Below are 27931 nucleotides of genomic sequence, written 5' to 3'. Positions count from 1 at the left end.
TGACTTCAAATCACTCCTTTAGAAGTGTTGATAACTGCCTGACTTCAAATCACTCCGTTGGAAGTGTTGATAACTGCCTGACTTCAAATCACTCCTTTGGAAGTGTTGATAACTGCCTGACTTCAAATCACTCCGTTGGAAGTGTTGATAACTGCCTGACTTCAAATCACTCCTTTGGAAGTGTTGATAATGGCCTGATTTAAAAATCACTCCTTTGGAAGTGTTGATAATGGCCTGACTTCAAATCACTCCTTTGGAAGTGTTGATAATGACCTGACTTCAAATCACTCCTTTAGAAGTGTTGATAATGGCCGGACTTCAGATCACTCCTGGAAGTGTTGATAATGACCTGACTTCAGATCACTCCGTTGGAAGTGTTGATAATGGCCTGACTTCAAATCACTCCTTTGGAAGTGTTGATAACTGCCTGACTTCAAATCACTCCTGGAAGTGTTGATAATGGCCTGACTTCAAATCACTCCTTTGGAAGTGTTGATAATGGCCTGACTTCAAATCACTCCTGGAAGTGTTGATAATGGCCTGACTTCAAATCACTCCTGGAAGTGTTGATAATGGCCTGACTTCAAATCACTCCTTTGGAAGTGTTGATAATGACCTGACTTCAAATCACTCCTTTAGAAGTGTTGATAATGACCTGACTTCAAATCACTCCTTTGGAAGTGTTGATAATGGCCTGACTTCAAATCACTCCGTTGGAAGTGTTGATAATGGCCTGACTTCAAATCACTCCTCTGGAAGTGTTGATAATGGCCTGACGCAAAATGCTTAGTGTACATGAAAGAAAGGAGGCAGTAAGGCAAATAAAATACAGAATTTTTGACTCACTTGTGTAAACAAAATGAGTCTGTTTTAACCCGGTGTTTGGTTGTCGGTGTGTGTGTGTGTCTGTGTGTCCGTGGTAAACTTTAACATTGACATTTTCTCTGCAAATACTTTGTCAATTGACACCAAATTTGGCATAAAAATAGGAAAAATTCAGTTCTTTCCAGTCATCTTGTTTAAAACAAAATTGCACCTCTGGGATGGGCACAAAAAAAAAAGAAAAAAAAAAGAAGCCTAATTATATGCAAACTGCATTTACTGTTATATTTATATTTTTTGTATTCTCTAAACTTGGCACTTTGACCTCTTATTCTGACACAACAACAAGAGGAGTCGTTATTATCATTTTTTGTTCAAACAGGAACTTCTTTTGCTAAACATGGAATTTTTTTTAATTTTGCAAACGTTTTGGTGCAGATAGTAAAAAAGGGAAATTACTCTGTAATTAATGCTAGGGGACTTACTTTATCACAAGCGAGTCTTGAAGGCCTTGCCTCTCTTGTTATACCTGAAGTTCCCACACGCTGGGCTGTAGGCACCCCCTGTGAAACAACGCCCATGCCATAGTGTATGATGGCAAAGAACAGGACAGAAAAAGACACAAGAAAATATCAATTCACCAAGACAATAATACAGATTGTAAACATGAATCATTACATCAAAACCAACAACACATCAACAGTGAAACAGATAAATAGTTGATGAGAGGATGAGGCAGGTAAGCCAGTTGGTGAGATGATGAGGCAGGTAAGCCAGTTGGTGAGATGATGAGGCAGGTAAAACAAATAGTGAGATGGTGAGGCAGGTAAGCCAATTGGTGAGATGGTGAGGCAGGTAAACCAATTGGTTAGACAGATAAAACAAACGAGACGGGTGAAACACACCATTAGACATATCTAACAAATGACACAGGTCAAACAAATGATGAAACAGCTGAATCAAAAAACAACAAAAAACCTTCAGTTGTCGATCCTTATGCAGAATAGTATCCATTAGTTTGACATCATATTTTGTTTTCATTCCATGTTGCCTTTCTTTCTGTTTTTTTCTCTCCAGCTTCTCCTTAGATGAAGGAAGCACATGGCACAGTGAAGTGTACCGGAACGAAACACTGCATGTGGCTGGAGTGCTGAACGAACCAGATATCAGCACAGTAGTGCTGACGTGAGTTGCGCCTCGGTTTGTGCACACGGAGTTGAAAGTGGAAGTCTGGGTGCCTGATCTAATGCCAGTTCAGTGGAACATTGTGGGGGGGGAGGGGTTGGGGGGGGGGGGGGAATTGCCCTTTTGCTAACATTCAAATTTTGATGCGTATGTATGCGAAATGGGATTTGTTTTAATTGTGATTACGTCTTTATTTGGTCCTGTTTATGTTGTTCCAGCTTCTTTTCTCCGATATTTTCACTTGTTCAGGCGGCTGAAAATAAAAGTGATGTGTGCTTCCTGCATTCCTAGCTTGTGTTTATCATCTGTCCTTGACTGTCTTATGTTGATGTCCAGGTGTTACCAAGTATAGGTATTTTATATGAGAGAAACAGTGTGTGTGTGTGTGTGTGTGTGTGTGTGTGTGTGTGTTTCCGGCTGCTCAGACGTATATTATGAGTTGATTCCATGATTTGATTAACCCTTTCAGGCCTTTAAGATCTTCTGCCTGTGCAATCCCCCCAGCCTAACATGTTTTGGCCAGGCTGCATCATCGGAAAATGGTGCTTTACTTCAGGCACAAATTTATACCAGCCACTCAACTAATAGCTATCAAACTTCTGATAAGGACTGAAATATAATTTTGACACAAATTGCTTAAGTCTCAAGGTGAAATGTCAGCTTCTGTCGATGTTGAAGGTTGTGGGCTATCTTCTTGATTGAAATGTCCGCCACTTTGTCAAGACCGGCTGCTAATTTCATCTCCTTCACTTTCCCAAGATATACCGGATGAATTCAAAGACAAATCATCATGATATGGGTCAAATTCACTGCAAGAGTCCATCATAATTTCACTGAGCACTTACTGCTTTGACGTTTTACCATATTGATGCGGAAAACTGGATAAAAAAACATTAATAGTTAGATTTTTGGAGTGAAAATTCGCATGCCATTGAGGAAGGAAGTTAAGTTGGACTTACTTCCCTTACCTGGCAGCTTAATGCATAATAATAAGCTGACAAACTGGTTTAAGTAAACAGGTTTCTTCACCCACTTGCCAGGCAGGCTGCAGTGAAGAATGACAATCAGCGGCGCCTGCCTCTCAGACAGGCACAGGGTTGAATGAGTTAAAGAACTTGTTGAACTGTTTTACGTTGAAAACGTCAAGCGTGACAATTAATGCAGTGCTGACATATGAGTGACTGGTGGTGAAATCATTGCAGTGTTTACGGTCACAAGGGCTGGTACTCTTCCCCCTGGACCATGGTCAAGCTGAACTTCACCAACGTGCTGTCCACCAAGTGTGGTGACAAGGACTATGAACCCTGGAGGGTCAGCGATCATGATCCTGTGAGTGTTGTAATCATAATGATGTCGTCGTTGTGCGTGCTCATTATATCCAGAGAGAGCACTGGTTGAACTTTTAAACTCTTGATAATTCAGTTGTAGATGACACTACAGGGAGAGTCCGGGTTGAAGCGCCCTCAAGCGGATTGCTGCTTGCACGGAAAGAGCAGAGAGGCCGAGACAAAGAGAGCGGTGTCATCACCTGTTGTGCCAGATTGATTTCTAAAGTTGCTGCAATCCTGTAGCTGGCCAAACCCAGCATTTAACTATAAGACAAGACTAGATTACTACGCTTGTCTTTTATGTTCTTTGTCGGTGAATAAACCAGGATTTATAAAGAGTCATGGAAGGCTGGAAATGTCTTGGTAAAATAAAAGAACCTTTTCTAGGGCTGAAAACGTTTTGGAAATTATATGTTTTGCCCTTTATTGTCTGGAAAAGTCTTGGAATTATAATAGACTAAAACCCCCTCTCGACCAGTAGTGTTCTAAATAGGGCTTAATGTGTTACTTCTTCTTCATTCCTGGGCTGCAACTCCCAGGTTCACTGGTATGTACACCAATAGGCTTTTACATGTAGGACTGTCGAAGTTTAGAAACAAGCATTTGAAAAAAATGTTTTTTAAAGTTTTGGAAATTCAACATCAGCACCAGGATATCTGCCAGTCTCATTCATCAGCGGTGTAGCAGATGAAATTTTGTGCTTTTATGTATTGTGGCATGTTTGGAAAACTGCAGCATGCATGTATGTGAGTGTTCATGTGTATATACACATGTGTGTTTGCATGCCATGCATTTGTGGATGTGGATGTCTTTGTGTATGTGTGCATGTATGTGTTTCAGAACATCACTTGCTTGCTTGGACAAGAAGTGAGTTACACACGCAAGAAAGCTGCTTCAGTGTGTTTTAACGGGAGGGACTTTGTCCGCAAAGTGGATAAGACGCCTTGCAACTGCACAGAGGAGGACTTTGAATGGTGAGCTCAAAGAACACCTCTACTTGCTTTTCATAATGGTGCTGTGGTTATACTGATAGATAAAATCTCATGAAATAGATAACTTATGAAATACTTTACATATGAGGATACTTTTTTTTGCCTGGTAATGCCGTGGTTGAATGAAATGAGAAACCATTTGCTTGCCCTTAGCTCCAGTAATTGATTTGTCTTTGAGTCTTTGATGTACTTGTGCATGCTAAAACTTCAGTGAACAAGCATGAATATATGCCCACACAAACACACACACACACACGTACGCACACACACACACACACGTACGCACCCACGCACGCACGCACACATGCACGTACGCACGCACGTACGCACGCACACACACACACACACACACACATATACATCTTGCATCATTGTTTGTTTCACTGTCAGCAGTTACGTACCTTCTTGCCCAAGTATTTCAAAGAGAATAACTATTCTGCAGATGATGTTTGGAAGTTATTTCTGACAAGGTTCTTATGGTTGAGCTCTCACAGTCATTAGTTCATAGCCTTATTTCTACATTCCTTTAACGTACTTCAGAATTGTGTTAATGGTTTCTGATTATTATTATCATTATTGAATTGTTACTGTTAAATGTAATTGCATGTTGGTTATGCATTTTTTGGTCGTTTTTTACCTTTTCCGTTTTCCTCTCCCCTCTCTCCTCCCCCGTTCCACCCCCACCCCCACTTTTTGCTCTTTTTTTTTTTAATCATCTCATATCACTGATAGTGAAAAGACGCTAAACTAAAGAATGAACACACACACACACACACACACACACACACACACACACACACACACACAATATTGTAAGTTGCATGGGTCCAAATATCGCCTTGTAGTCTGTAAAGTACAATATATTAGAGCTTACCTCAGCATATCATGTCTGTACCCTTTCTTTTTTCTGTTGTAGGGCGTACTGAGGACTGTCCTGTATTTATAAATTTTTTTTACAAATTTACATCCTTGCATACCCTCATGCCAACTCCGCTCTTCTTCTGACAACCGCTTACTTAAGATCCCCCTTGTTTGAAACAAAACGTATGGCCAACACAGTTTTTCATACAAGCCCCCTTTCTTTGGAATCAACTTCCTCAGCCTCTCCGTCACTCATCTTCACTGCAATCTTTCAAATCTGGTTTGAAGACCCACCTTTTCCCCTCCTGAATAATTTTCAGCAGAGGTGCAATATTGTTTTAAACAAGATGACTGGAAAGAACTGAATTTTTCCTATTTTTATGCCTAATTTGGTATCAGCTGACAAAGTATTTGCAGAGAAAATGTCAATGTTAAAGTTTACCACGGACACACAGACACACACACACACACACACACACACACACACAGACAACCGAACACCGGGTTAAAACATAGACTCACTTTGTTTACACAAGTGAATCAAAAAATGGTCTTATCAACATGAGATGTCAACAGTGTTGCCTATGGCAGTGCACTGTCTAGTCAACTAAAGTTGCCGATGGCAGTGAAAGAGTTCAGTGTAGTTTTAGGGAAAAACATTTCCTGTAGCATCAGCGGCTAGACCACTAAACATGATATGCTGTTTAATTCGTTTCAGTGACTTTGGTTACTCCTTGAAGAATGGCATCTGTAAGAAGGAGACATGGTTTTATGATGACTATTTCTCACGGGAATGCACGGAGCACACAAATTACCTCAGGAGTGGAGGGTGTGTACTCTTTGTGTTATTGGAAACCCAGCTTTGTGTGTCTGTGTTCAAGGATGATGATGATGTGTGTGTGTGTGTGTGTGTGTGTGTGTGTGTGTGTGTGGTGAGCTTGAGTAAAATGTTTTTAGCTGTGAATTTGAATGGTTTATTGTTCCATTTACTGTTTTTCTTATTTGATACATCTCATCAGAGTGTGTACTGTGTGTGTGAGGGTGGGGATGGCTGTAACAGGAGGATGAAAGGGATCTTCAAAAAAGTTAAATGTTCTTAAATCATGCTCATGAAATGTTTTCATGAATGTATTTATATACTGCGAGAAATGAAATGCATACTTTTGAGCCTTGAGTGAACATAACTAACATTCTGTAATAAGCTGGTAAAGATGCATCACATTGTATCTTATTGTTTATGAACATTCTGTAATGAGCTTGTAAAGATGCATCACATTGTATCTTATTGTTTATGAACATTCTGTAATGAGCTTGTAAAGATGCATCACATTGTATCTTATTGTTTACTAACATTCTGTAATAAGCTGGTAAAGATGCATCACACTGTATCTTATTGTTTATGAACATTCTGTAATAAGCTGTAAAAATGCATCACATTGTATCTTACTGTTTATGAACATTCTGTAATAAGCTGTAAAAATGCATCACATTGTATCTTACTGTTTATGAACATTCTGTAATGAGCTGGTAAAAATGCATCACATTGTATCTTATTGTTTATGAACATTCTGTAATGAGCCGGTAAAGATGCATCACATTGTATCTTATTGTTTATGAACATTCTGTAATGAGCTGTAAAAATGCATCACATTGTATCTTACTGTTTATGAACATTATGTAATGAGCTGGTAAAGATGCATCACACTGTATCTTATTGTTTATGAACATTCTGTAATGAGCTGGTAAAGATGCATCACACTGTATTATTGTTTATGAACATTCTGTAATGAGCTGGTAAAGATGCATCACACTGTATCTTATTGTTTATGAACATTCTGTAATGAGCTGGTAAAGATGCATCACACTGTATCTTATTGTTTATGAACATTCTGTAATGAGCTGGTAAAGATGCATCACACTGTATCTTATTGTTTATGAACATTCTGTAATGAGCTGGTAAAGATGCATCACACTGTATTATTGTTTATGAACATTCTGCAATAAGCTTGTAAAGATGCATCACATTGTACCTTATTGTTTATGATATTGTGTTGAAAACTGACAGATATCGGAAAGTCGTGTCTGACAAGTGCGTGAACGGAGTGGCAAGCCAGAGCAAGTATCAACAACATAACGCTGTCTGTCCTCTGGTGAGACCTGGCCTCTTGAAGCTTCAGGCCAACATGACTCTGGTGGCTACGGGCCAGCCAGTGCTCTTTCACCTCCTGCAGATGAGGGTTGGTATCATCACTTGGGTCCAGAGGGTTTCGGTGACAGAAGCGAAGATATTGATTTCTCTCTGAGTGTCAGTGCAAGAAGATAACAGTAAAAGAGTTGAAACAGAAAGAATTATTCCGCAGAGTAATGGTACCAGAAGATATTAATCCCAGTTCAGTTCAGTTCAGTTACTCAAGGAGGCATCACTGCGTTCGGACAAATCCATATACGCTACACCACGTTTGCAGATGCTGGACCAGCAGCATAACCCAGTGATAGCCAAGGGGATTAACTGATCCCCCCTTATGCCAGAGTATTGTCAGGGCAGCATGGCAGTGTGCTTAGTTTTGTGCCTATGCCAGAGTACTGTCAGGGCAGCATGGCAGTGTGCTTAGTTTTGTGCCTATGCCAGAGTACTGTCAGGGCAGCATGGCAGTGTGCTTAGTTTTGTGCCTATGCCAGAGTATTGTCAGGGCAGCATGGCAGTGTGCTTAGTTTTGTGCCTGTGCCAGAGTACTGTCAGGGCAGCATGGCAGTGTGCTTAGTTTTGTGTCTATGCCTGAGCAGTGTATCGGCACAAAATGCTGATTCTTCAGATTTATTTTTTGACTTTGAGCTACTGGTATATGTAAACAATAAGGGAAGCGACATTTCTCTTGTTAAACTTCCAGGCAACTTGGTGGCTAAGTTTTGGCGCAGTGTTTGCAGTTCCAGTTATTGTTGTTGCAGGTTTTGTCTGTGATCATAGCAAGAATGTCCTGTTTTACTCTTTGTAAAAGTTAAAAGTGTTTCAAGATTAATACATTTCTTTAAATGCTGACACTGAACATTGTAAACGTTGGCAGGTGTGGCAGTGTGTGAGAAATTTATGTGAACTTTTAGTGTTTGAATCATCAAAAAATGACCTTTAAAGCCACTGAGGCAGAGGAGTTGCACAGGCTGTCATCGTCTGAAAGGGTTAATGATTATGTATTGTATTGTATGGTATTATATTGTACTGTATTGTGTTGAGTTGAAATAGCTGGTCTAGAGAGCATGTCAGTGGTTTTGTTGGCTGAAAAGATTCTGAAATAGAGTTAAGGGGTGGAGGGTTAAGGGATTTGGTGGGGGGGGGGGGGGGGGGGATTTTGAGAACTAACTCTTTTCAGAGATCAGTTATTTCCGTTATCAGTTATTTCTTTCAAAGATCAGTTATTTCCGTTCTTTTTCTTGTATTTGCCAGAGTCAGGAAATATCCTTTTTTGTTGGGATTTTTTTTTCCCCCACCTTGTCTGCCTGAGAACAGTTATGTGATGTCTGTTGCAATTTCTGTCCAAAATGAAAAGAAAAAAAAAATGTGACAAAATAAAACATGACAAGGATAGTTTGGTCACAGCTGCTGTGTGTGACTGGTCAGGGTTCGGTGCACACCACCACCTATGTCTGGGACTTCTACGGCGGGTACAATGTGACTGTGAAGGGCCTGCAGAACGCTCAGCACCAGGTCCACACCTTCTCGAGACGCGGCTGGCATGAGGTTCAAGTCACCGCAAATAACACCAAGGGCACAGCGACCTCCAACATGATCAGAGTCAGAGCAGAGGGTACGTGGGTAGTGACGTTTTGCTCGTCCCCTCTCCACACCCACCCCCCACTCCCCCCAGCCTCCTGACAACACCTCCGCCCCTCCTTCCTACAGTTAACTTTAAAGCACTGGACTTTGAATCTCAGGGCCCTGGGTTTGCACCCCATGTGAAAACCAGATCCTTTGGTGATTCTTCCTTCTCTCATTCAGCTCCATCTCCACCTCACCATCTCTGCCTCTCTCCCTCATTTCAATCTTTTAAAACTGCTCCGAAAACACATCTTTTTAAAAATGCCGCTGCATAGACCTTCCATACCTTTCCATTGACATTCAGTTAAAAGCCATGCAAACTGTGTATGTATGTGTGTGTGTGTGTGGGGGGGGGGGGGGGGGGGGGTTGGGGGGGGGGGGGTTGTGTGTGTTTGTGTGTGAGAGAGATGAAGTAATGTCGTACGCATAGTCTTTGAATCTGTTTTATGCTTATGTGCGTTGAATCTTTTTGTTAATTTTTTTTTTATATTCTTCTTCCTCCTTTTGTGAGTTATTGCCTCTGTGTGTGTGTATGTGTGTATGTATGTGTGTGTGTATGTGTGTGTGTGTGTATGTGTGTGTGTGTGTGTGTGTGTGTGTGTGTGTGTGTATGTGTCTGTGTGTGTGTATGTGTGTGTGTGTGTGTATGTGTGTGTGTGTGTGTGTGTGTGTGTGTATGCATTTAAATGTTTATTGTAAAGCGCTTCAAGCTTCCTCTAAGGGAGGAAAACACACAACAAGTATCCATTATTATTATTGTTGTTGTTGTTGTTATGATGATGTGCAGAGAACATCCACAGTGTGGCAGTGTTCACACCACGGGTGGTGCGGGTGGGTATGCCGGTGATGGTTGCTGCCTCACCTAACACTTGGAATAGTCCTGACAGCAGCCTGCATTTCCAGTATCGCTTCGGGGATGAGGTTAGCGATCGTTCCTGTGTGTGTGTGTGTGTGTGTGTGGATGTGTATATGTGTGTGTTTCTGTGTTAAATGTGTGTGTGTGTGTACATCTCAATGTTTGTGTGTGTGCATGGTGTGAGTGTGCATACGTGTGTGTGTGTGTGTGTGTGTGTGTGTGTGTGTGTATGTGTGTGTGCGTACTTGTATGTGTATTTGTATGTGTGTGTGCACGAGTGGTTTTTTGTGTATGTGTGTGTGTGTGTGTATGCTTTGTGTGTGTGTGTGTGTGTGTGTGTGTGTGTGTGTGTGGTTTTGTGTGTGAGTGTGTGTGTATGTGTATGAATTTGTGTGTGTGTGTCAGTGCTTATATATGTGTGTATGTGTGTCAGTGCCTGTATGTACATCTCTCCCTCTCTCCATCTCTCTCTCTCTCTCTCTGTATATATATAATATATATATATATATATATGTGTGTGTGTGTGTGTGTTGTGTGAGTGTGTGTGTGTTTTCTGTGCATATATGTGTTTATGTGTATCATTGTATCTGTATGTTTGGTGTCATATATTGTACCGTGTCAACTTTGTGTGTTCACATCTAAATACATGAATACACATTGAGTGATCATAGTTGCAGGCCTCGTGTGGTTCCTGAGGTTGGTTTGTTGTGATAACTGCACACATACACCTGATGATTGATTGACTGACAATTCAGACCATCAGCATGTAAATATTCTTTACATCTTAAATAGTTTTTCCAGCCATGCTTTGATTCAGCCATTAGATAATGCAGCAATAACAGTATGAGTCAGAAGTTGGTATTGAGCCTTTATATTAGCTTTGAATTACTTGCTCCTACTGTTTGTTGTTTTGTTTTTTTCTTCCCATTTAAGTAGTGTGAGTATTTGGTAATGAGCCTTAGTGATTACAACTAGCACAGACTATTTATTCTGTTACTGAACATGTTCCAATAAGTATGATTTTGTCTTATGTTCTGTTGTTGAACATGTTTCAGTTAGCATAACTTTCTCTCATGTTCTGACACTGAACATGTTCAGGTCAATATAATTTAGCCGTATGGAGAGCACAGGACAGGAGTCATAATGGCTGCCATCAAAAGAGGGCGCTAGCCAGCGGGACAAAGGGGAAGTTACCTACTTCCGGGAGGTTATCGGCCGTAGTTTCGTTTTCTCCGCATAGGCGGATAGTAGTTTGCACAGGACAGGAATGTCAGACCCCTGCCGGAGTCTGCACTACTTGGGTCACGGTAAGTATGTTATTTAAACGTGATTTTAGATAGAAAATTTCCTTTTTGTCTCTCTGTATGAAAACTGAATAAAAATGACAAAAACCCAAAAGTAATTGATTTTTATCAAACGACAGAAAGTACTATCCTCAACTCCAGTGTGATATATCGCAGAAACCTCAAAGTTTAAATTCACCGAAAGACATGTCTTCATGAAAGAGTGCAGAGCAAAGCAACCGCATCTGACACATTTTTTCTAGAAAAGTGTCAGCATGAAAATTTTATGAACAAATACAAAAGCCGTACACTTGCACAGTGTGTTAGAGACGCAGAAAGATCATTAGCTTAAAATCTCTGTTTATTTGTTTGTGGATTTCAGAACAGGCATGAGAAAGATTTGCTGACATATGCTGCAAATGTTTCACACACTTACAACAGTACTGGAAACTACACCATTTCTGTCACCGCCGTCAACAGCATCAGCGCTGTCACCCAGCAGGTCGAAATCAGAGTTATCGGTAAGCACAGTGCATCAACACTTTAAGTGTTCCAGCAAATTCTGTTGTTACATTGGTTGTGTGTTTTCAGTCTTCTTCCTTAGTCAGTATAGTGCAGGGACATTTTCTCAAGTGTTCCAGTAAAGTCCTATTTCTTGTTATAGGAATTGCATGTTTTCTGTCTTCCAGCTAAGTCCTTATAGAGCATGAACACTTTTGAGTGTTCCAGTAATAAAGTCCCATTTCATGTTACATGGATTGTGTTTCCAGTCTTCTAGCTATGTCCATATAGTGCATGAACACTTTTCGAGTGTTCAGTAAAGTCCCAGTTCTCGTTATTATGGATTGTGTGTTTTCAGACTTCTAGCTAAGTCCATATTGCACATGAGCACTTTTAAGTGTTCCAGCAAAGTCCATTTCTTGTTACATGGATAGTATGTTTTCAGTCTTCTGGTCATTTTCATTTTTGGCTACATGAATTTCAGTCCCAGGGTGTCCCCTTGTTGTCATCCGGGGTTAAGCAGCATAATTAGATGGATTTGATGGGAGATATGACAGCGATATCCAAGTGGTTAAAGCCTTGGACTTTCAGTATGAGGGTCCTGGGTTTGAACTTTGGTTATGGCACCTGGTGGGTAAAGGGTGGAGATTTTTCCGATCTCCAAGGTCAACATATGTGCAGACCTCCATGAACCTGAACCCCCTTCGCGTGTATATTCAAGCAGAAGATCAAATAGGCATGTTAAAGATCCTGTAATCCATGTCAGCATTCGGTGGGTTATTGAAACAACATACCCAGGATGTATACCCCCAAAATTGGAATATGGCTGCCTACATGGCAGGGTAAAAATGGTCATACATGTAAAAGCCCACTCGTGTACATACTAGTGAATGTGAGAGTTGCAGCCCACGAACAAAGAAGAAGATTGGAGATATAAACATGCAGGTTTACCCTTCGGGATAGGCTTTATTTGTTATGGAAAAAAACAGAGAAATCTATGATGGCTGCAGATGGCTTATCACAGGTAAGAAAACAGGATCATCCATTTTCATGGGAGGACAAACTTGACTGGATGGGAAGTTGTAACTCTAGTAACTTGCACTTGTGCACAGATCCATAACCTGCTACAGGAGTGCTGAACTGAAGGGAAAGTCCACTAAACTCAGAAGATGGACAGCAGTCAGAAGCAATTTCTTTAGACTCATGAAAAAGACGAAGAGGTTACCTCAGAAAAAAAAGAAAAGAAAAGAAATATTTAAATGTAACACTTTTTTTTCAAGCAGAAAAAAAATTGATACATAATTGGGAGAAAGATGAATACCCAGCTGAGTATGAAACAAGGGTTTTATTTTCCAGGCAAGAGTTTACACAAACATACATCAGCTTGTCTGATCAAGAAGTACATGCATATAGAAGGCATGTGTGCATTTATTCATTTGAATTTTTGTTTGTTTGTCAGTGTTTGCCTGTCATATCTGGATCAGTTTGCTTTTGTAGGCATGTGAGTTGGAAGCAGGCACATTCACATGTACATATGATCATACACATCCCAACATACAGGCATGTGTGGGTGTGTGTACAGATAGGTATATGTGTGGATATTGTATGTGGAAACGGCATGTTTTATGTGGCAGATGGTGGGATTGTAGCAAGGCTGAATTTCTCTGATCCTCACCTGTGGCTAGGTGGTGGAGGTTATTGGTATTTTGAGACTGTCTTCAGTTTGCTGGAACAATTCCAGCATGAACTGGAACTGGTCAGTATCTCATTTTGTTGAACAATGTTGTTCTGAAATGTGTGTGTGTGTGTGTGTGTGCGTGTGCGTGCGTGTTGTTCTGAAATGTTTGTGTGTGTGTGTGCGTGTGTGTGTGTGTGTGTGCACGCGCGCGTGTGTGTGTGTGTGTGTGTGTTGTTCTCCAGTGTTTGTGTGTGTGTGTGTGTGTGTGTGTGTTGTTATGAAATGTTTGTGTTGTTGTTTTGAAATGTTTGTGTTGGAAATGTTTGTTTGTGTGCGCGCGCGTGTGTGTGTGTGTGTGTGTGTGTGTGTGTTTTCTGTATTTTTTTACATTCATGAGCAATATTATGGCCTTCTGGAAACTTTTATTTCAGGTTTTGTCTGTTATATCCTTCTTAACTGAGTTTTGAGCAGGATATAATTGTAGTTTTGAGGTTTATAAAAACCTCATTGCTCATAGGTCGCTCTTTCACAAGAAGTTTGAGTTTTTGGATATTATCAATCCATTAATTAGCTGATAAGGCTTTGTGATTCTTTGTCACATATGCATTTTGTTGTTGTTTTTGTAAAAAGGCTATGTGGTTCTGTGTCATGTATTTTTATTATTGTTGTAGTTGTAAAAAGGCTGTGTAGTTTTATGTGACACGTGTATTTTGTTATTGTTGTTGTTAAAGGGCTGTGTAGTTTTATGTCACATGTATTTTGTTATTGTTGTTGTTAAAGGGCTGTGTGATTCTATGTCACATATGTATTTTGTTATTGTTGTTTTTAAAGGGCTGTGTAGTTCTATGTCACATGTAGTTCTATGTCACATATGTATTTTGTTATTGCTGTTTTTAAAGGGCTGTGTAGTTCTATGTCACATATGCATTTTGTAATTGTTGTAAGAAGGCTGTGTGATTGTATGTCATGTATGCATTTTGTTATTGTCTGTGTCACACATGTATTTTGTTATTGTCATTGTTATTGTTGAAAATGGTCTCACAGATCCTGGCCGTCACCACGGACAGACTGGTGCTGGCTCTCAAGTCCTTGCGTCCCATGTGCATTGACATGCTGATTCTGCCAAAGACAGACTCTGATCCGGCCTATGAAATGACGGCTGAGCAGGTGCAGTTTTCAGTTTCAGTTTCAGTTTCTCAAGGAGGCGTCACTGTGTTCAGACAAATCTGTACATGTTATCTGTGGCCTTTTATGCCCTGCTCTCATGGTGACCTCAGTTTCGATACCCCTCCACTTATGTGCTTGGGGTGAGTCCTGTCAATGTCGTCAGTGTTGGCAGATTCATGGGGGGCTGTTGTTTGAGAGATGTGGTGGCAGTCTCCACTCTGGGAGGGATGCTCACTCAGTCTGGCTCCGCGACCAAGCCATTATTGTCGTTAGTAGGGGGCTTAGTAGGTGGTGTCCAAAGTATGTTAAAACAGAACAGGCACCACTGAACACCACCAAAGTGACTCAGCAGCAGTGCAGGGTCTCCTCTGGTGTGTGGCCTCCTGACGACCTAACATCGATGGTTCCCTGTGGACTGTCGACGCTGGAACTGCGACGGACGAACCCAGGTGTGGCCGTGTATGGGGGAATCTAAATGAGCGGCGTGGGAGTAATGCCACTGAAACGGTGCAGATGATGGGGCAGCAAAAAAAAAAAAAAAAAAAAATCTGTACATGTTACACTACATCTGCTAGGCAGATGCCTGACAGCAGCAGCGCCAAGTGGGTGGGTGCTGCACACGGGACCTCGGCTTATTGTCTCATCTGAAAGACTAGACGCTCAGTTTGATTTTTCAGTCACACTTGGGAGAAAGGGCGAGAGTGGGATTCGAACCCACACCCTCAGGGACTCGGTACTGGCAGCTGAACGTCTTAACCATTCTGCCACCGTCCTCTGGCCTTATGTAATTGTGTGAAACAAAAAGAAAAATGTTGTTGAACAACAAGCTTGATTAAAGTTGCAGAAAATAGCATAACTTTTCCAGTATGAAGTCACAGGATAGTTCTGGAAATTTTGTGGATACAGTTTAGCATGTCAGTGTGTTTTCTTTCATTCATTGAAATGTTGTTGTTGTTTTTTTTTAAATTGCCTGTTATTGTGTAGAATTTTGTGCATTATGTTATAATTATAGTTGTGTTCAGGTTACTTGCTTTTAATCCCCGGAATTAACGCAGTGGTCAGAGTTTGAGGCATGTTCTAGGTTTCTGTACATGAATATGACTAAAACTTCTGCCTACTTTTTCTTTTCTGGCATTATTTTTCATGTTTCTGTGGGATTGATATTGACAGTGTTTTCAGGCCCTTTGTGGTTAACGGGCCTATAAGCAACAGTGATATATAACTTGGAACTTTGAAACAGTAGGATGTTGCTTAAAATCTTCCAGCTTGCAAGAAGAGCAGAAAGGATACACACACACACAGTATGCATCACACACACACACACACACACACACACACACACACACACACACACACACTCTCTCTCTCTCTCTCTCTCTCTCTCTCTCTCTCTCTCTCTGTCTCACACACACACACACACACACACGAATATTGACATTCATGTTCAAACCATTATTGTATTTTATTTTGTATACAGCATGGTGCAAGATTATGAAGCTCTTGAAAATGCAGTTGTGTCTGTACCTTTCAAAAGCGGGTTGGACTGAATCATGACAGTAAGCTTTGTTCCCCGTCCACATCACTAATGAGAAGGCTTAATCATCGCTAAGAAATTGTGTCATTGAAAAATCATTCTGCTTTTTTTCTGAACTTCCTGTATTTTCAAGACAGTTTTCTTTGCAGGGAGATTGGGGAAGAAGATTACTGTTTTGCAAGTGTCATCACCTTTTTGTGTATATGTTTTAGTCCAGTGCAGTCTTGAAAATGAAACGTACAACTGTTTGTGTGTTATCATGGCCTTGATATTTTGTTGTTTTTCTTTCTCCAGATTTCTCAGACTCTGGTGGACATGGTGGCGGATAACCAGACCCTGACTCTCTCGACGCGGTATAGGAAGGTTAACATCACAGCTGTGGAAATCTGGGATTGTAAGTGGTTGGTGGATGCCACCATTTTTTTTGTGTGTTTGTTTTTTGGGTTTTTTTTTTTTACAGGATCGCTGATATATTTCAAGGAAAGCACTTTTTTATTCAACAAGAACACAAGTGTTAAAGGGGGGGTAGAGTAGTGGTGGGGGTAGGGGTTGAGTAGGATAACAGGCAGAGGATAGGTGCACAATCCACTCTCTCCTCGTACCACAGCAGGGTCTTTTAGAAAGATGAATTGAGGTGTTTATTTCTCTAACTTAACAGCACACCTGGAACACACAATATTAAAACCCAGGTTAAATCAATACCAAAACATATGCTAAACATAATTGCACTGATGTAAGAGAAACATCATTATGTTGTCTGGACAAGTAAACAATTCCACAAATAACCTTTCTCCATTCTGACACTCAATGTCTAGCCGTACACTGTCTTCTCAAAGAGATCTATGTAAAAATGTAAAACAAGCTTCATATAGCTTACCATCAACAATCAGTGGCATATAAGTTAATGTGCACCAAATATATGACAAACAAATACTAACTCCCAGTGTTCAACTCCTGTCAAACCATCATAGAATAATAGCTGTCGCACCAAGTATGTGGCAGACAATTACAAACTCCCAGTGTTTAACTCCAGTTAAATCACCATACAGTAATAGCTGTTTCCATTAAGACTGAACAAATCTGTACTTTGTCTCTGCAAAGTATCTCATTGGTAAAATGTTTACATGGGAATCATATAGTTACCAAGTAATTTGGTAAATAAAAAACAACCTGTGTGCACCAACATAGGACTGCCTCTCAGTGGTCTCAAATCTTATTGAACACATACAGCTATGTGTTACCCCACTGGCATATAACACATGACTACAGCACATGGTAATCACAACTAACAAGTCACACATGTTCCCCATGTTGCATTATCACTCATGTGCACACACACATGGAAACACATGAACATACAGTTAGCCTGTAGATTTGTTCACCTTGAATATAACCATCACCACCTAACATACAAAATAGGTATGTCAAACCTCAAAATAACTCCAACTGTTGCAACCAAAACATTCTACACAGATGCAACACACATAATCTCTGTGTTTCTTTGTGACTGAATGCTTACATTGTTCCCACAGTATGTCAACAATTGACACACCACTGACATGTTACTGAACATTATCATTTATGCAAGCCAAGATGCACAACATGTAAACCCAAACATGATGTCCAAGCATCATACCATAATATCAACCTGTATGAAACAGGAAAGGGGGGAGGGGGATACCCAAATACCCTAAACCAGTACTCCAATTAGTCATGTATTGGCTACATTGTGTATTTTAACCACTTTCCCCTCAGTCACTAGCCTCAAATACAATTAAGCCATACACATGCTGGCTATGCTCTCTCACAAGTCATGGTATCTGCATCAACACATTCCAGTTACATTAATTGTGAAATACCACATCAACTAAAAAGGATCTCTCAACACTCTTGTGACACAACATCACAATTCTACAGACTCCAAACTGTTTCCAAAAACCATAAAGTAAATTTTCAACAAAGCAAATTATCAGTACAAGCATTACTCACAGCCCCCAATGTTTCAGGGTTCACTTTATATTCATGTAGCAGAACACAATCCCACTGAGCCAGTGTATTAGTCACAGAATCCAAGTATACCATAAATCAAGCATTCAACTAAGTCCGAAAAATAGATGCTAGTTTGACACTCACAGCCCCCAGGGTACTGTCTTGACCGTCCGGCTCTCCTGGCCTGCTTCAAGGAAGGAAAAGAAAGAAACCCCACTTGCCTATTCATTTTATCCTCTTCACAAGCTGGCACCGCATGCAAACTATCTTCTGACCCAGAACGTTTCCAATTGGCTGAAGTTAACAGACCAATCTGGGACCAACTGTGCTAGACTTGCACATTCAACACTTTTCTCACAGAACCCAGCATTGTCAAGGAGGAGGGGAGGGGGGGGGGGGTGATGAAAAGAGGAAGGGAAGGAGGAGGAAAGATCGCCCAGCCCTGATTCTGTTCTAAACAGCTCATGATAAACACACCACACCATGTGGTGACCATTGAGGCAGATGCCATCCTGCCAGAGATGGACATGGGGGGTAAGGAGGGGGGTTGGGGGGCAGGGGGGAACGGGGTTGAGGGTGATGGGAGTGGAAGGGAAAAGGGCAGGGGAGTGTATAGGAAGAGAATGGTCAGAGGAGATACCATCTTTGCTTAGTATTTCTTGATAACTTGCTCCCTCTGTACTTGGCCAAGGAAAGGGGGGGAAAGGGAGAGAGGATATGGGGAGGGGTGTTGGTGGGGATAGATGCCATGGAATGTGTGGGGGGGGGGGGGGAGGAGAAGAGTAGGGAGGTAGGAAGGAGGGGTCCATCAGTGAGCAGTGTGTCTGAGAAAATCCCACGCTTCCACCATAGGCGCCTGACACACTATAACACAAGCATGTTAATTATTGAACACATGCACAGGCATATGTGAACACACACACACACACACACACACACACACACACACACACACACACACAAATGTGGATAGACGTTAAGCAAAAGAACGGACAAACGAACACACATGCACACACATGCGCACACACACAAACACACACACAGGTCTCCATTTGTTAATCTGTGTGCATCCACGGCATGTCTTGTCTTGTCTCCCCCTTTCTGCCAGTCTCCTTTGTCTCCCCCTTCTCCTCACCCTGCCCCTGTCTGTTGCTGCATCCATGTGCATATGCACATACACACAGATGTTATTCTTGTCTTCTCACATTCAGTTAAAATGTGTGCATTGAGGGTAAAGGTTGTCATATGGGTTGCACACTGACGGAGAAAACTGTTGGCTTAGGTTCTGGTTTGTTGTCCTCTTCCCTTTCCTGCTTCTCCCCCACATTTTGACTCCTGTCTGTCACCATGATTTACAATCCACATTCATTTTCTTTTGACTCGTGTCTATCACCACGATTTACAATCCACATTCATTGTCTTTTGACTCGTGTCTATCACTATGATTTACAATCCACATTCATTGTCTTTTTACTCATGTCTATCACCATGATTTACAATCCACATTCATTTTCTTTTGACTCCTCTCTGTCACCATGATTTACAATCCACATTCATTTTCTTCTGACTCCTCTCTGTCACCATGGTTTACAATCCACATTCATTTTCTTCTGACTCCTGTCTATCACCATGATTTACAATCCACATTCATTTTCTTCTGACTCCTGTCTATCACCATGATTTACAATCCACATTCATTTTCTTTTGACTCCTCTCTGTCACCATGATTTACAATCCACATTCATTTTCTTCTGACTCCTGTCTATCACCATGGTTTACAATCCACATTCATTTTCTTCTGACTCCTGTCTATCACCATGATTTACAATCCACATTCATTTTCTTCTGACTCCTGTCTATCACCATGGTTTACAATCCACATTCATTTTCTTTTGACTCCTCTCTGTCACCATGATTTACAATCCACATTCATTTTCTTCTGACTCCTGTCTGTCACCATGATTTACAATCCACATTCATTTTCTTTTGACTCCTCTCTGTCACCATGATTTACAATCCACATTCATTTTCTTCTGACTCCTGTCTATCACCATGATTTACAATCCACATTCATTTTCTTTTGACTCCTCTCTGTCACCATGGTTTACAATCCACCACCATGGTTTACAATCCACATTCATTTTCTTCTGACTCCTCTCTGTCACCATGATTTACAATCCACATTCATTTTCTTTTGACTCCTGTCTGTCACCATGATTTACAATCCACATTCATTTTCTTCTGACTCCTGTCTGTCACCATGGTTTACAATCCACATTCATTTTCTTCTGACTCCTCTCTGTCACCATGGTTTACAATCCACCACCATGGTTTACAATCCACATTCATTTTCTTTTGACTCCTGTCTGTCACCATGGTTTACAATCCACCACCATGATTTACAATCCACATTCATTTTCTTCTGACTCCTGTCTATCACCATGGTTTACAATCCACATTCATTGTCTCTTGACTCGTGTCTATCACCATGGTTTACAATCCACATTCATTGTCTTTTGACTCATGTCTGTCACCATGGTTTACAATCCACATTCATTGTCTTTTGACTCATGTCTATCACCATGATTTACAATCCACATTCATTGTCTTTTGACTCCTGTCTATCACCATGGTTTACAATCCACATTCATTGTCTTTTGACTCCTGTCTATCACCATGGTTTACAATCCACATTCATTGTCTCTTGACTCCTGTCTATCACCATGGTTTACAATCCACATTCATTGTCTTTTGACTCATGTCTGTCACCATGGTTTACAATCCACATTCATTGTCTTTTGACTCCTGTCTGTCACCATGATTTACAATCCACATTCATTTTCTTTTGACTCGTGTCTATCACCACGATTTACAATCCACATTCATTGTCTTTTGACTCGTGTCTATCACTATGATTTACAATCCACATTCATTGTCTTTTTACTCATGTCTATCACCATGATTTACAATCCACATTCATTTTCTTTTGACTCCTGTCTATCACCATGGTTTACAATCCACATTCATTTTCTTCTGACTCCTGTCTATCACCATGATTTACAATCCACATTCATTTTCTTCTGACTCCTGTCTATCACCATGATTTACAATCCACATTCATTTTCTTTTGACTCCTCTCTGTCACCATGATTTACAATCCACATTCATTTTCTTCTGACTCCTGTCTATCACCACGGTTTACAATCCACATTCATTTTCTTCTGACTCCTGTCTATCACCATGATTTACAATCCACATTCATTTTCTTCTGACTCCTGTCTATCACCATGGTTTACAATCCACATTCATTTTCTTTTGACTCCTCTCTGTCACCATGATTTACAATCCACATTCATTTTCTTCTGACTCCTGTCTGTCACCATGATTTACAATCCACATTCATTTTCTTTTGACTCCTCTCTGTCACCATGATTTACAATCCACATTCATTTTCTTCTGACTCCTGTCTATCACCATGATTTACAATCCACATTCATTTTCTTTTGACTCCTCTCTGTCACCATGGTTTACAATCCACCACCATGGTTTACAATCCACATTCATTTTCTTCTGACTCCTCTCTGTCACCATGATTTACAATCCACATTCATTTTCTTTTGACTCCTGTCTGTCACCATGATTTACAATCCACATTCATTTTCTTCTGACTCCTGTCTGTCACCATGATTTACAATCCACATTCATTTTCTTCTGACTCCTCTGTCTGTCACCATGGTTTACAATCCACATTCATTTTCTTTGACTCCTGTCTGTCTAATCACCATGGTTTACAATCCACATTCATTGTCTTTTGACTCATGTCTGTCACCATGGTTTACAATCCACATTCATTGTCTTTGACTCATGTCTATCACCATGATACAATCCACATTCCATTGTCTTTTGACTCACTGTCTATCCACCATGGTTTACAATCCACATTCATTGTCTTTTGACTCCTGTCTATCACCATGGTTTACAATCCACATTCATTGTCTCTTGACTCCTGTCTATCACCATGGTTTACAATCCACATTCATTGTCTTTTGACTCATGTCTGTCACCATGGTTTACAATCCACATTCATTGTCTTTTGACTCCTGTCTGTCACCATGATTTACAATCCACATTCATTGTCTTTTGACTCGTGTCTATCACCATGATTTACAATCCACATTCATTGTCTTTTGACTCCTGTCTATCACCATGATTTACAATCCACATTCATTTTCTTTTGACTCCTGTCTATCACCATGATTTACAATCCACATTCATTGTCTTTTGACTCCTGTCTATCACCATGGTTTACAATCCACATTCATTTTCTTTTGACTTGTGTCTATCACCATGATTTACAATCCACATTCATTGTCTTTTGACTCCTGTCTGTCACCATGGTTTACAATCCACATTCATTTTCTTTTGACTCATCTGTCACCATGGTTTACAATCCACATTCATTTTCTTCTGATTCCTGTCTGTCACCATGATTTACAATCCACATTCATTGTCTTTTGACTCGTGTCTGTCACCATGATTTACAATCCACATTCATTTTCTTTTGACTCGTGTCTATCACCACGATTTACAATCCACATTCATTGTCTTTTGACTCCTGTCTATCACCATGATTTACAATCCACATTCATTTTCTTTTGACTTGTGTCTATCACCATGATTTACAATCCACATTCATTTTCTTTTGACTTGTGTCTATCACCATGATTTACAATCCACATTCATTTTCTTCTGATTCCTGTCTGTCACCACGATTTACAATCCACATTCATTTTCTTTCACAAAAACATTCACTTTTAATCTGTATCTCTTATGGTTTTTGTGCTTTTTTTTTTTTTTTAATTCTAGATTCATTACTCCTGAATCCTCAAAATCCCCTGGCAAGGGGGACAGCACCTTTTTATACAAAATTCTCTGGCACTCAACTGGTTTATTAATTGTTTTAGAATTTTTGTTTCACATACTCACCTTTAATTCCACCCACATTCATTTTCTTTCACAAAAACATTCACTTTTAATCTGTATCTCTTATGGTTTTTGTGCTTTTTTTTTTTTTAATTCTAGATTCATTACTCCTGAATCCTCAAAATCCCCTGGCAAGGGGGACAGCACCTTTTTATACAAAATTCTCTGGCACTCAACTGGTTTATTAATTGTTTTAGAATTTTTGTTTCACATACTCACCTTTAATTCCACCCATCTTCTACCCCAACTCACCATTTAACTCACCTAACTTGTAAGCAGTAACAATCAAATGTGAAAATAAATGTTTAAACAGCATGTCTACAATCACTAGTGTGTGTGTGATGGGACATGAAATAAAATTCCCCCTCCTCCCTTTCTTTTCTCCAGCAAACCTTGACACATTTTTCTCTCTCTCTTTTCCGCAGTCTGTGATGTACTGTGTGTGTTGATTTGCTTATATGACCATTTTGATGTATTGTTTTGTATCTTTGAAGTAGTTTTGACCTTTTAAAATAGTTTTTTTATAATCTGGTGGTAACAAATTAAGTGCAAGGGTTGACATCCTCAGCACAGCTAATTAATTGTCTTATTTACCATATGGAGCTTTATTTTTAAGATGATATATCATGAACTGTGTTCTTTTGCAGGTTTTGTTGTTTCTTTCCAGGTATGATAGAGTTTTGTGTTTAATGTGGTTGAATTTGTTTTTGTTTAGTTGACCAGACCTTATACTTCCCCGTGCTGTCGACTGTAGTACAAAAAGCAACAGCGTCACATGTCACGTTTGTGTTGCAGACACAGGAGGCGGGAGCAGGGGTGGAAACAAGAGTGCACATGGCAACGGCACTCACCATGGAACTGATCCCAAGGACAAGGACACGGACACAGGGAAGGGTGGTGGAATCAATTATCGCGCCATCTACATTGCCGTGCCGGTGGTGGTGGTGGCTGGCATTGTCACCATTGTTGTAATTGTCTGGTATCGAAAGTAAGTTGATCGGCCAGAAGGGGCCTTAATGAACCCACTCAGCTTGGTTGTGACTGTATCGTGTTGCTCTGACAGGTGCTTGTGGCTGGTGGCTGGCATTGTCACCATTGTTGTAATTGTCTGGTATCGAAAGTAAGTTGATCGGCCAGAAGGGGCCTTAATGAACCCACTCAGCTTGGTTATGACTGTATCGTGTTGCTCTGACAGGTGCTTGTGGCTGGTGGCTGGCATTGTCACCATTGTTGTAATTGTCTGGTATCGAAAGTAAGTTGATCGGCCAGAAGGGGCCTTAATGAACCCACTCAGCTTGGTTGTGACTGTATCGTGTTGCTCTGACAGGTGCTTGTGGTTCTCACTGTGGCTATATGCAACGGTGCCTGTCTTTTTCTTGATGTCTCTTTGTGTGTAGTATTTTATTTATGAATTGGGATTTTTTTTTTCATATTGGTTAGGAACCTTCATTTTGGTCGGCAAATTTTTAAATTTTAGAAACAAGAATATGTATTCTGATGTGGGCAAATGTTCTGTTTCCAGGATGACATTTTTTTTTCCATAGATTGTTTAATGGCACATACATACAGGATATAAATTTTCATGCATGTATCATTGTGAGTGTGCACTAAGAACAACATTGCATCTGATGTCCCTGAAAGCGTCATCCATTTCATTAGGAAAAAAAAGCATCTTTCATTCAGACAGTGTACAGTTATTAGAACAGTTCAGCTGAACACTGAGCGGGGAAAAAAGAAATAAATGAACAAATCCACCGTGGGATTCCATTTCAAACTGAAACAAATCAGTCACAGCTTTTAGTTTTGTATATTAATACATTGCACACTGGTTTTCTGATGTCCTGGTACATAACCATGGATGGATGAAGAGAAATTAGTCATTTGTCCAAATCTAACGGTCATTATTTCTAAATTGTGATGATGATAAGATGTTTTGAAGATTTAGTGACAGGGTAGTTTTTGTTAGGATGTTATATTTCTTGAAGTAACATGAACTAGGTGTGGTCGGACAGGTTGTTGCATGTGCCAAGGTCAGCTTCAGCCATATTAGACAATGTAAGATATTGCTCAAGATTAAACATGTTGCAGGCGTTCACGTGCCAATCGATATTGCCATTCCCTATTGAATCGTGGTGGGGATGCTGATCCATTCTTTGATGAAGACGATGATCTGCCCTTGGATATGTCTGATGCCCGTGACACTGGACGTGATGACCCTATGCTGGATCTGAGATCTGGTAACTAGGTGTCTGTAAACTGACAGGTGCGTGAATGTTTTGAGCACATATTTTGTTCAAAAGATTAGTTATCAAGTGTGTCCGTGCCACTGAAAAGTGTGCAAGATTAAAATCTAGAATTGTTATTTCTGTCGAAGATGGATTTTGACAGGTCTGCAGTAGCTAGCTTTGGTAGATTGGAGGATTTTGAATGGCCTCCCATCTGCTCATGGGAGTGTTAGATCTTTGTGGTTTCGCAGCCTCACTGGGTAGCAAGATCATGTTCACCAGTTGGATCGTTGCTAGGTATCCAAGAAGTTTTTGTTTGACACATACGGGTTCTCATCGTTAACACACATGTGGTACATAGCTGTTTATATCATTTACTTGCACAAAAGGGTGACCAGTGTATAAACAGTGGTGCAGATCCAGTCTGTCAAGATTGATGAGCGTCCAATGCATACACTTTGTTCACAAATTCTCTGTGTGATTGCTTTTTGGTTCATTTACAAGAATGAGTGTGTGCCAAGTATGGACTTCACCTTGTTTAGATCACAACAGTCATAAATGTTATCCTGTCTGCGTATTGTTGTGCATGGTTTAGAGTGTGTGCTTGTTGTGTGCAGGGGGGCACCTGCTGATGGTCACATCCAGTGGAGAGGAGGCGTAGTATGGAGCTGAAAAGATAGATACGCTACGCTGAGGATCCATGTTTTACATTCCATGAGTGATTCTGAACACAAAAACTGGAAATCAACCCCCCCAACCCCCTTTGTTTTTGTTTGTTTATTTTTTCACATAATTGACGTAGAAATTTGAATACGATAGTCAGAATAAGCTTAGTGCATACATGAGTACTTACAAGTTACACCTACACTTTATGTGCTTTATTTTTGAAACTGTTGGTGATTTTGATACCTTTGATTGTTATCATGACTTTGATTTCTTAAAAAACAACAACAAAAAACTACATGCATAATGTACTTATTCCTCTTGTTAAAAAAAAAATTGAGTGTTTATTCATCAGTAGATATTACAGATGCTGATTTCACAGAGATTTATATTTCATTTGTGTTTATGCTTTTTACACATATCGTGGTTTGTAACCATTTTCATGTCACTTAATGAAGCAAAACTGAAAAGTAAGTGAGTAATGAAATGGGTGAACAGGATATTCTTTCTGGGAAAAGAGTTGTAAGTTGTACTGAATTCTGTGGAAGGGGGCACCATCCTGCAGGGTGATAGGGGGGTGGGAGTGGGTGGGGGGAGCTAGTTATTTTCTTGCTATCCTCATTAATGGATATGCAATTATTCAGTTTTATTAAGGGTGAATTATACTCTGAACAAAGAGTAATTGAGGAAAAATATATAAAGAAAAAATGTTCAAAAACAAAATCATATCTGAAAACAAAGGATATAATCATTTCCAAGAGTGGTGCCATGTCAGAATCTAAATGGATCAGTTGGGACTTTTCCTCTGGAGTTTACTAATAATAAAGGAAAAAGATTACTCACAAAGGATATAATCATTTCCAAGAGTGGTGCCATGTCAGAATCTAAATGGATCAGTTGGGACTTTTCCTCTGGAGTTTACTAATAATAAAGGAAAAAGATTACTCACAAAGGATATAATCATTTCCAAGAGTGGTGCCATGTCAGAATCTAAATGGATCAGTTGGGACTTTTCCTCTGGAGTTTACTAATAATAAAGGAAAAAGATTACTCACAAAGGATATAATCATTTCCAAGAGTGGTGCCATGTCAGAATCTAAATGGATCAGTTGGGACTTTTCCTCTGGAGTTTACTAATAATAAAGGAAAAAGATTACTCACAAAGGATATAATCATTTCCAAGAGTGGTGCCATGTCAGAATCTAAATGGATCAGTTGGGACTTTTCCTCTGGAGTTTACTAATAATAAAGGAAAAAGATTACTCACAAAGGATATAATCATTTCCAAGAGTGGTGCCATGTCAGAATCTAAATGGATCAGTTGGGACTTTTCCTCTGGAGTTTACTAATAATAAAGGAAAAAGATTACTCAGTTTCTGATTTTGCATGAATTGTCAGGTGTCTGGTTATATGTCATGTATGAATAATCTTTTTTGTACAGGCTTCGAACCACTGTATGTTTTTCTTTATATAAACTGCATAATATGACCTTGTTCCTTGTGTTAATTTGAAAGTTTGTATCCATTTAAAAGAGAGATCATCAGATGTGACTGCTTTTTTTTTTTTTAAAGAGAAAGACATGGAAAAAAAATGCCAACTGCCATGAACCACAAAAAAGTGGTGTGGACCTGGGATTCTTCAGACATGTTGGCAGTCTGGACTGATCGTTTGTCCAGTGGTTGGTTTGTTTTGTTATATCCATTTTTCATGAAATATTTCAAGACTTGGGTTTAGCTCAGCATTGCTTTTTGTTATATCCTTTTACATAAAACACTAGGAATTTATTTTAGGATTTGTTATCACTTTGTAATAATTTGATGTGCTTTCTGTGTTGATAGCTAACAGAAGACTTTCCTCCTATTTTTGGGCAGGTCATGGTGTGGTCTGTGGTGGATTAGGGAAATATGTGGAGTCATTTAATTTTGTCTTTCATCCCCCTGTTTTTGAAATACATATGGAATGATTCATTGTTTTGGTTTCCTTTCACTCCTGCTTTTTTTCTTTCTTTTTCTTCAAGTCAGGCAATGGTATCTTCACAGTACCTTTTCATTGT

General features: G+C 40.0%; 1 protein-coding gene across 1 annotated transcript in view; it reads left to right on the top strand.

Moving 5' to 3' along the window:
* Positions 1-27353, top strand: part of LOC143276659 (VPS10 domain-containing receptor SorCS3-like) — a 56716-nt gene extending 29363 nt beyond the window's left edge. Inside the window, exons 13-26 of the mRNA XM_076581286.1 lie at positions 1900-2007; positions 3210-3336; positions 4176-4309; positions 5907-6017; positions 7254-7425; positions 8802-8988; positions 9787-9920; positions 11521-11659; positions 13274-13395; positions 14362-14484; positions 16313-16412; positions 23786-23978; positions 25079-25253; positions 25833-27353. Of these exons, the coding sequence (XP_076437401.1) occupies positions 1900-2007; positions 3210-3336; positions 4176-4309; positions 5907-6017; positions 7254-7425; positions 8802-8988; positions 9787-9920; positions 11521-11659; positions 13274-13395; positions 14362-14484; positions 16313-16412; positions 23786-23978; positions 25079-25235 (1807 nt within the window). The 3' untranslated portion in view covers positions 25236-25253; positions 25833-27353. The remainder of the gene's footprint in view (positions 1-1899; positions 2008-3209; positions 3337-4175; positions 4310-5906; positions 6018-7253; positions 7426-8801; positions 8989-9786; positions 9921-11520; positions 11660-13273; positions 13396-14361; positions 14485-16312; positions 16413-23785; positions 23979-25078; positions 25254-25832) is intronic.
* The last annotated feature ends 578 nt before the right edge of the window (positions 27354-27931 follow it).

Source organism: Babylonia areolata, chromosome 2, assembly GCF_041734735.1.
Source record: "Babylonia areolata isolate BAREFJ2019XMU chromosome 2, ASM4173473v1, whole genome shotgun sequence".
NCBI lineage: Eukaryota > Metazoa > Mollusca > Gastropoda > Neogastropoda > Buccinidae > Babylonia > Babylonia areolata.
This window is presented reverse-complemented; position numbering and strand designations above follow the sequence as displayed.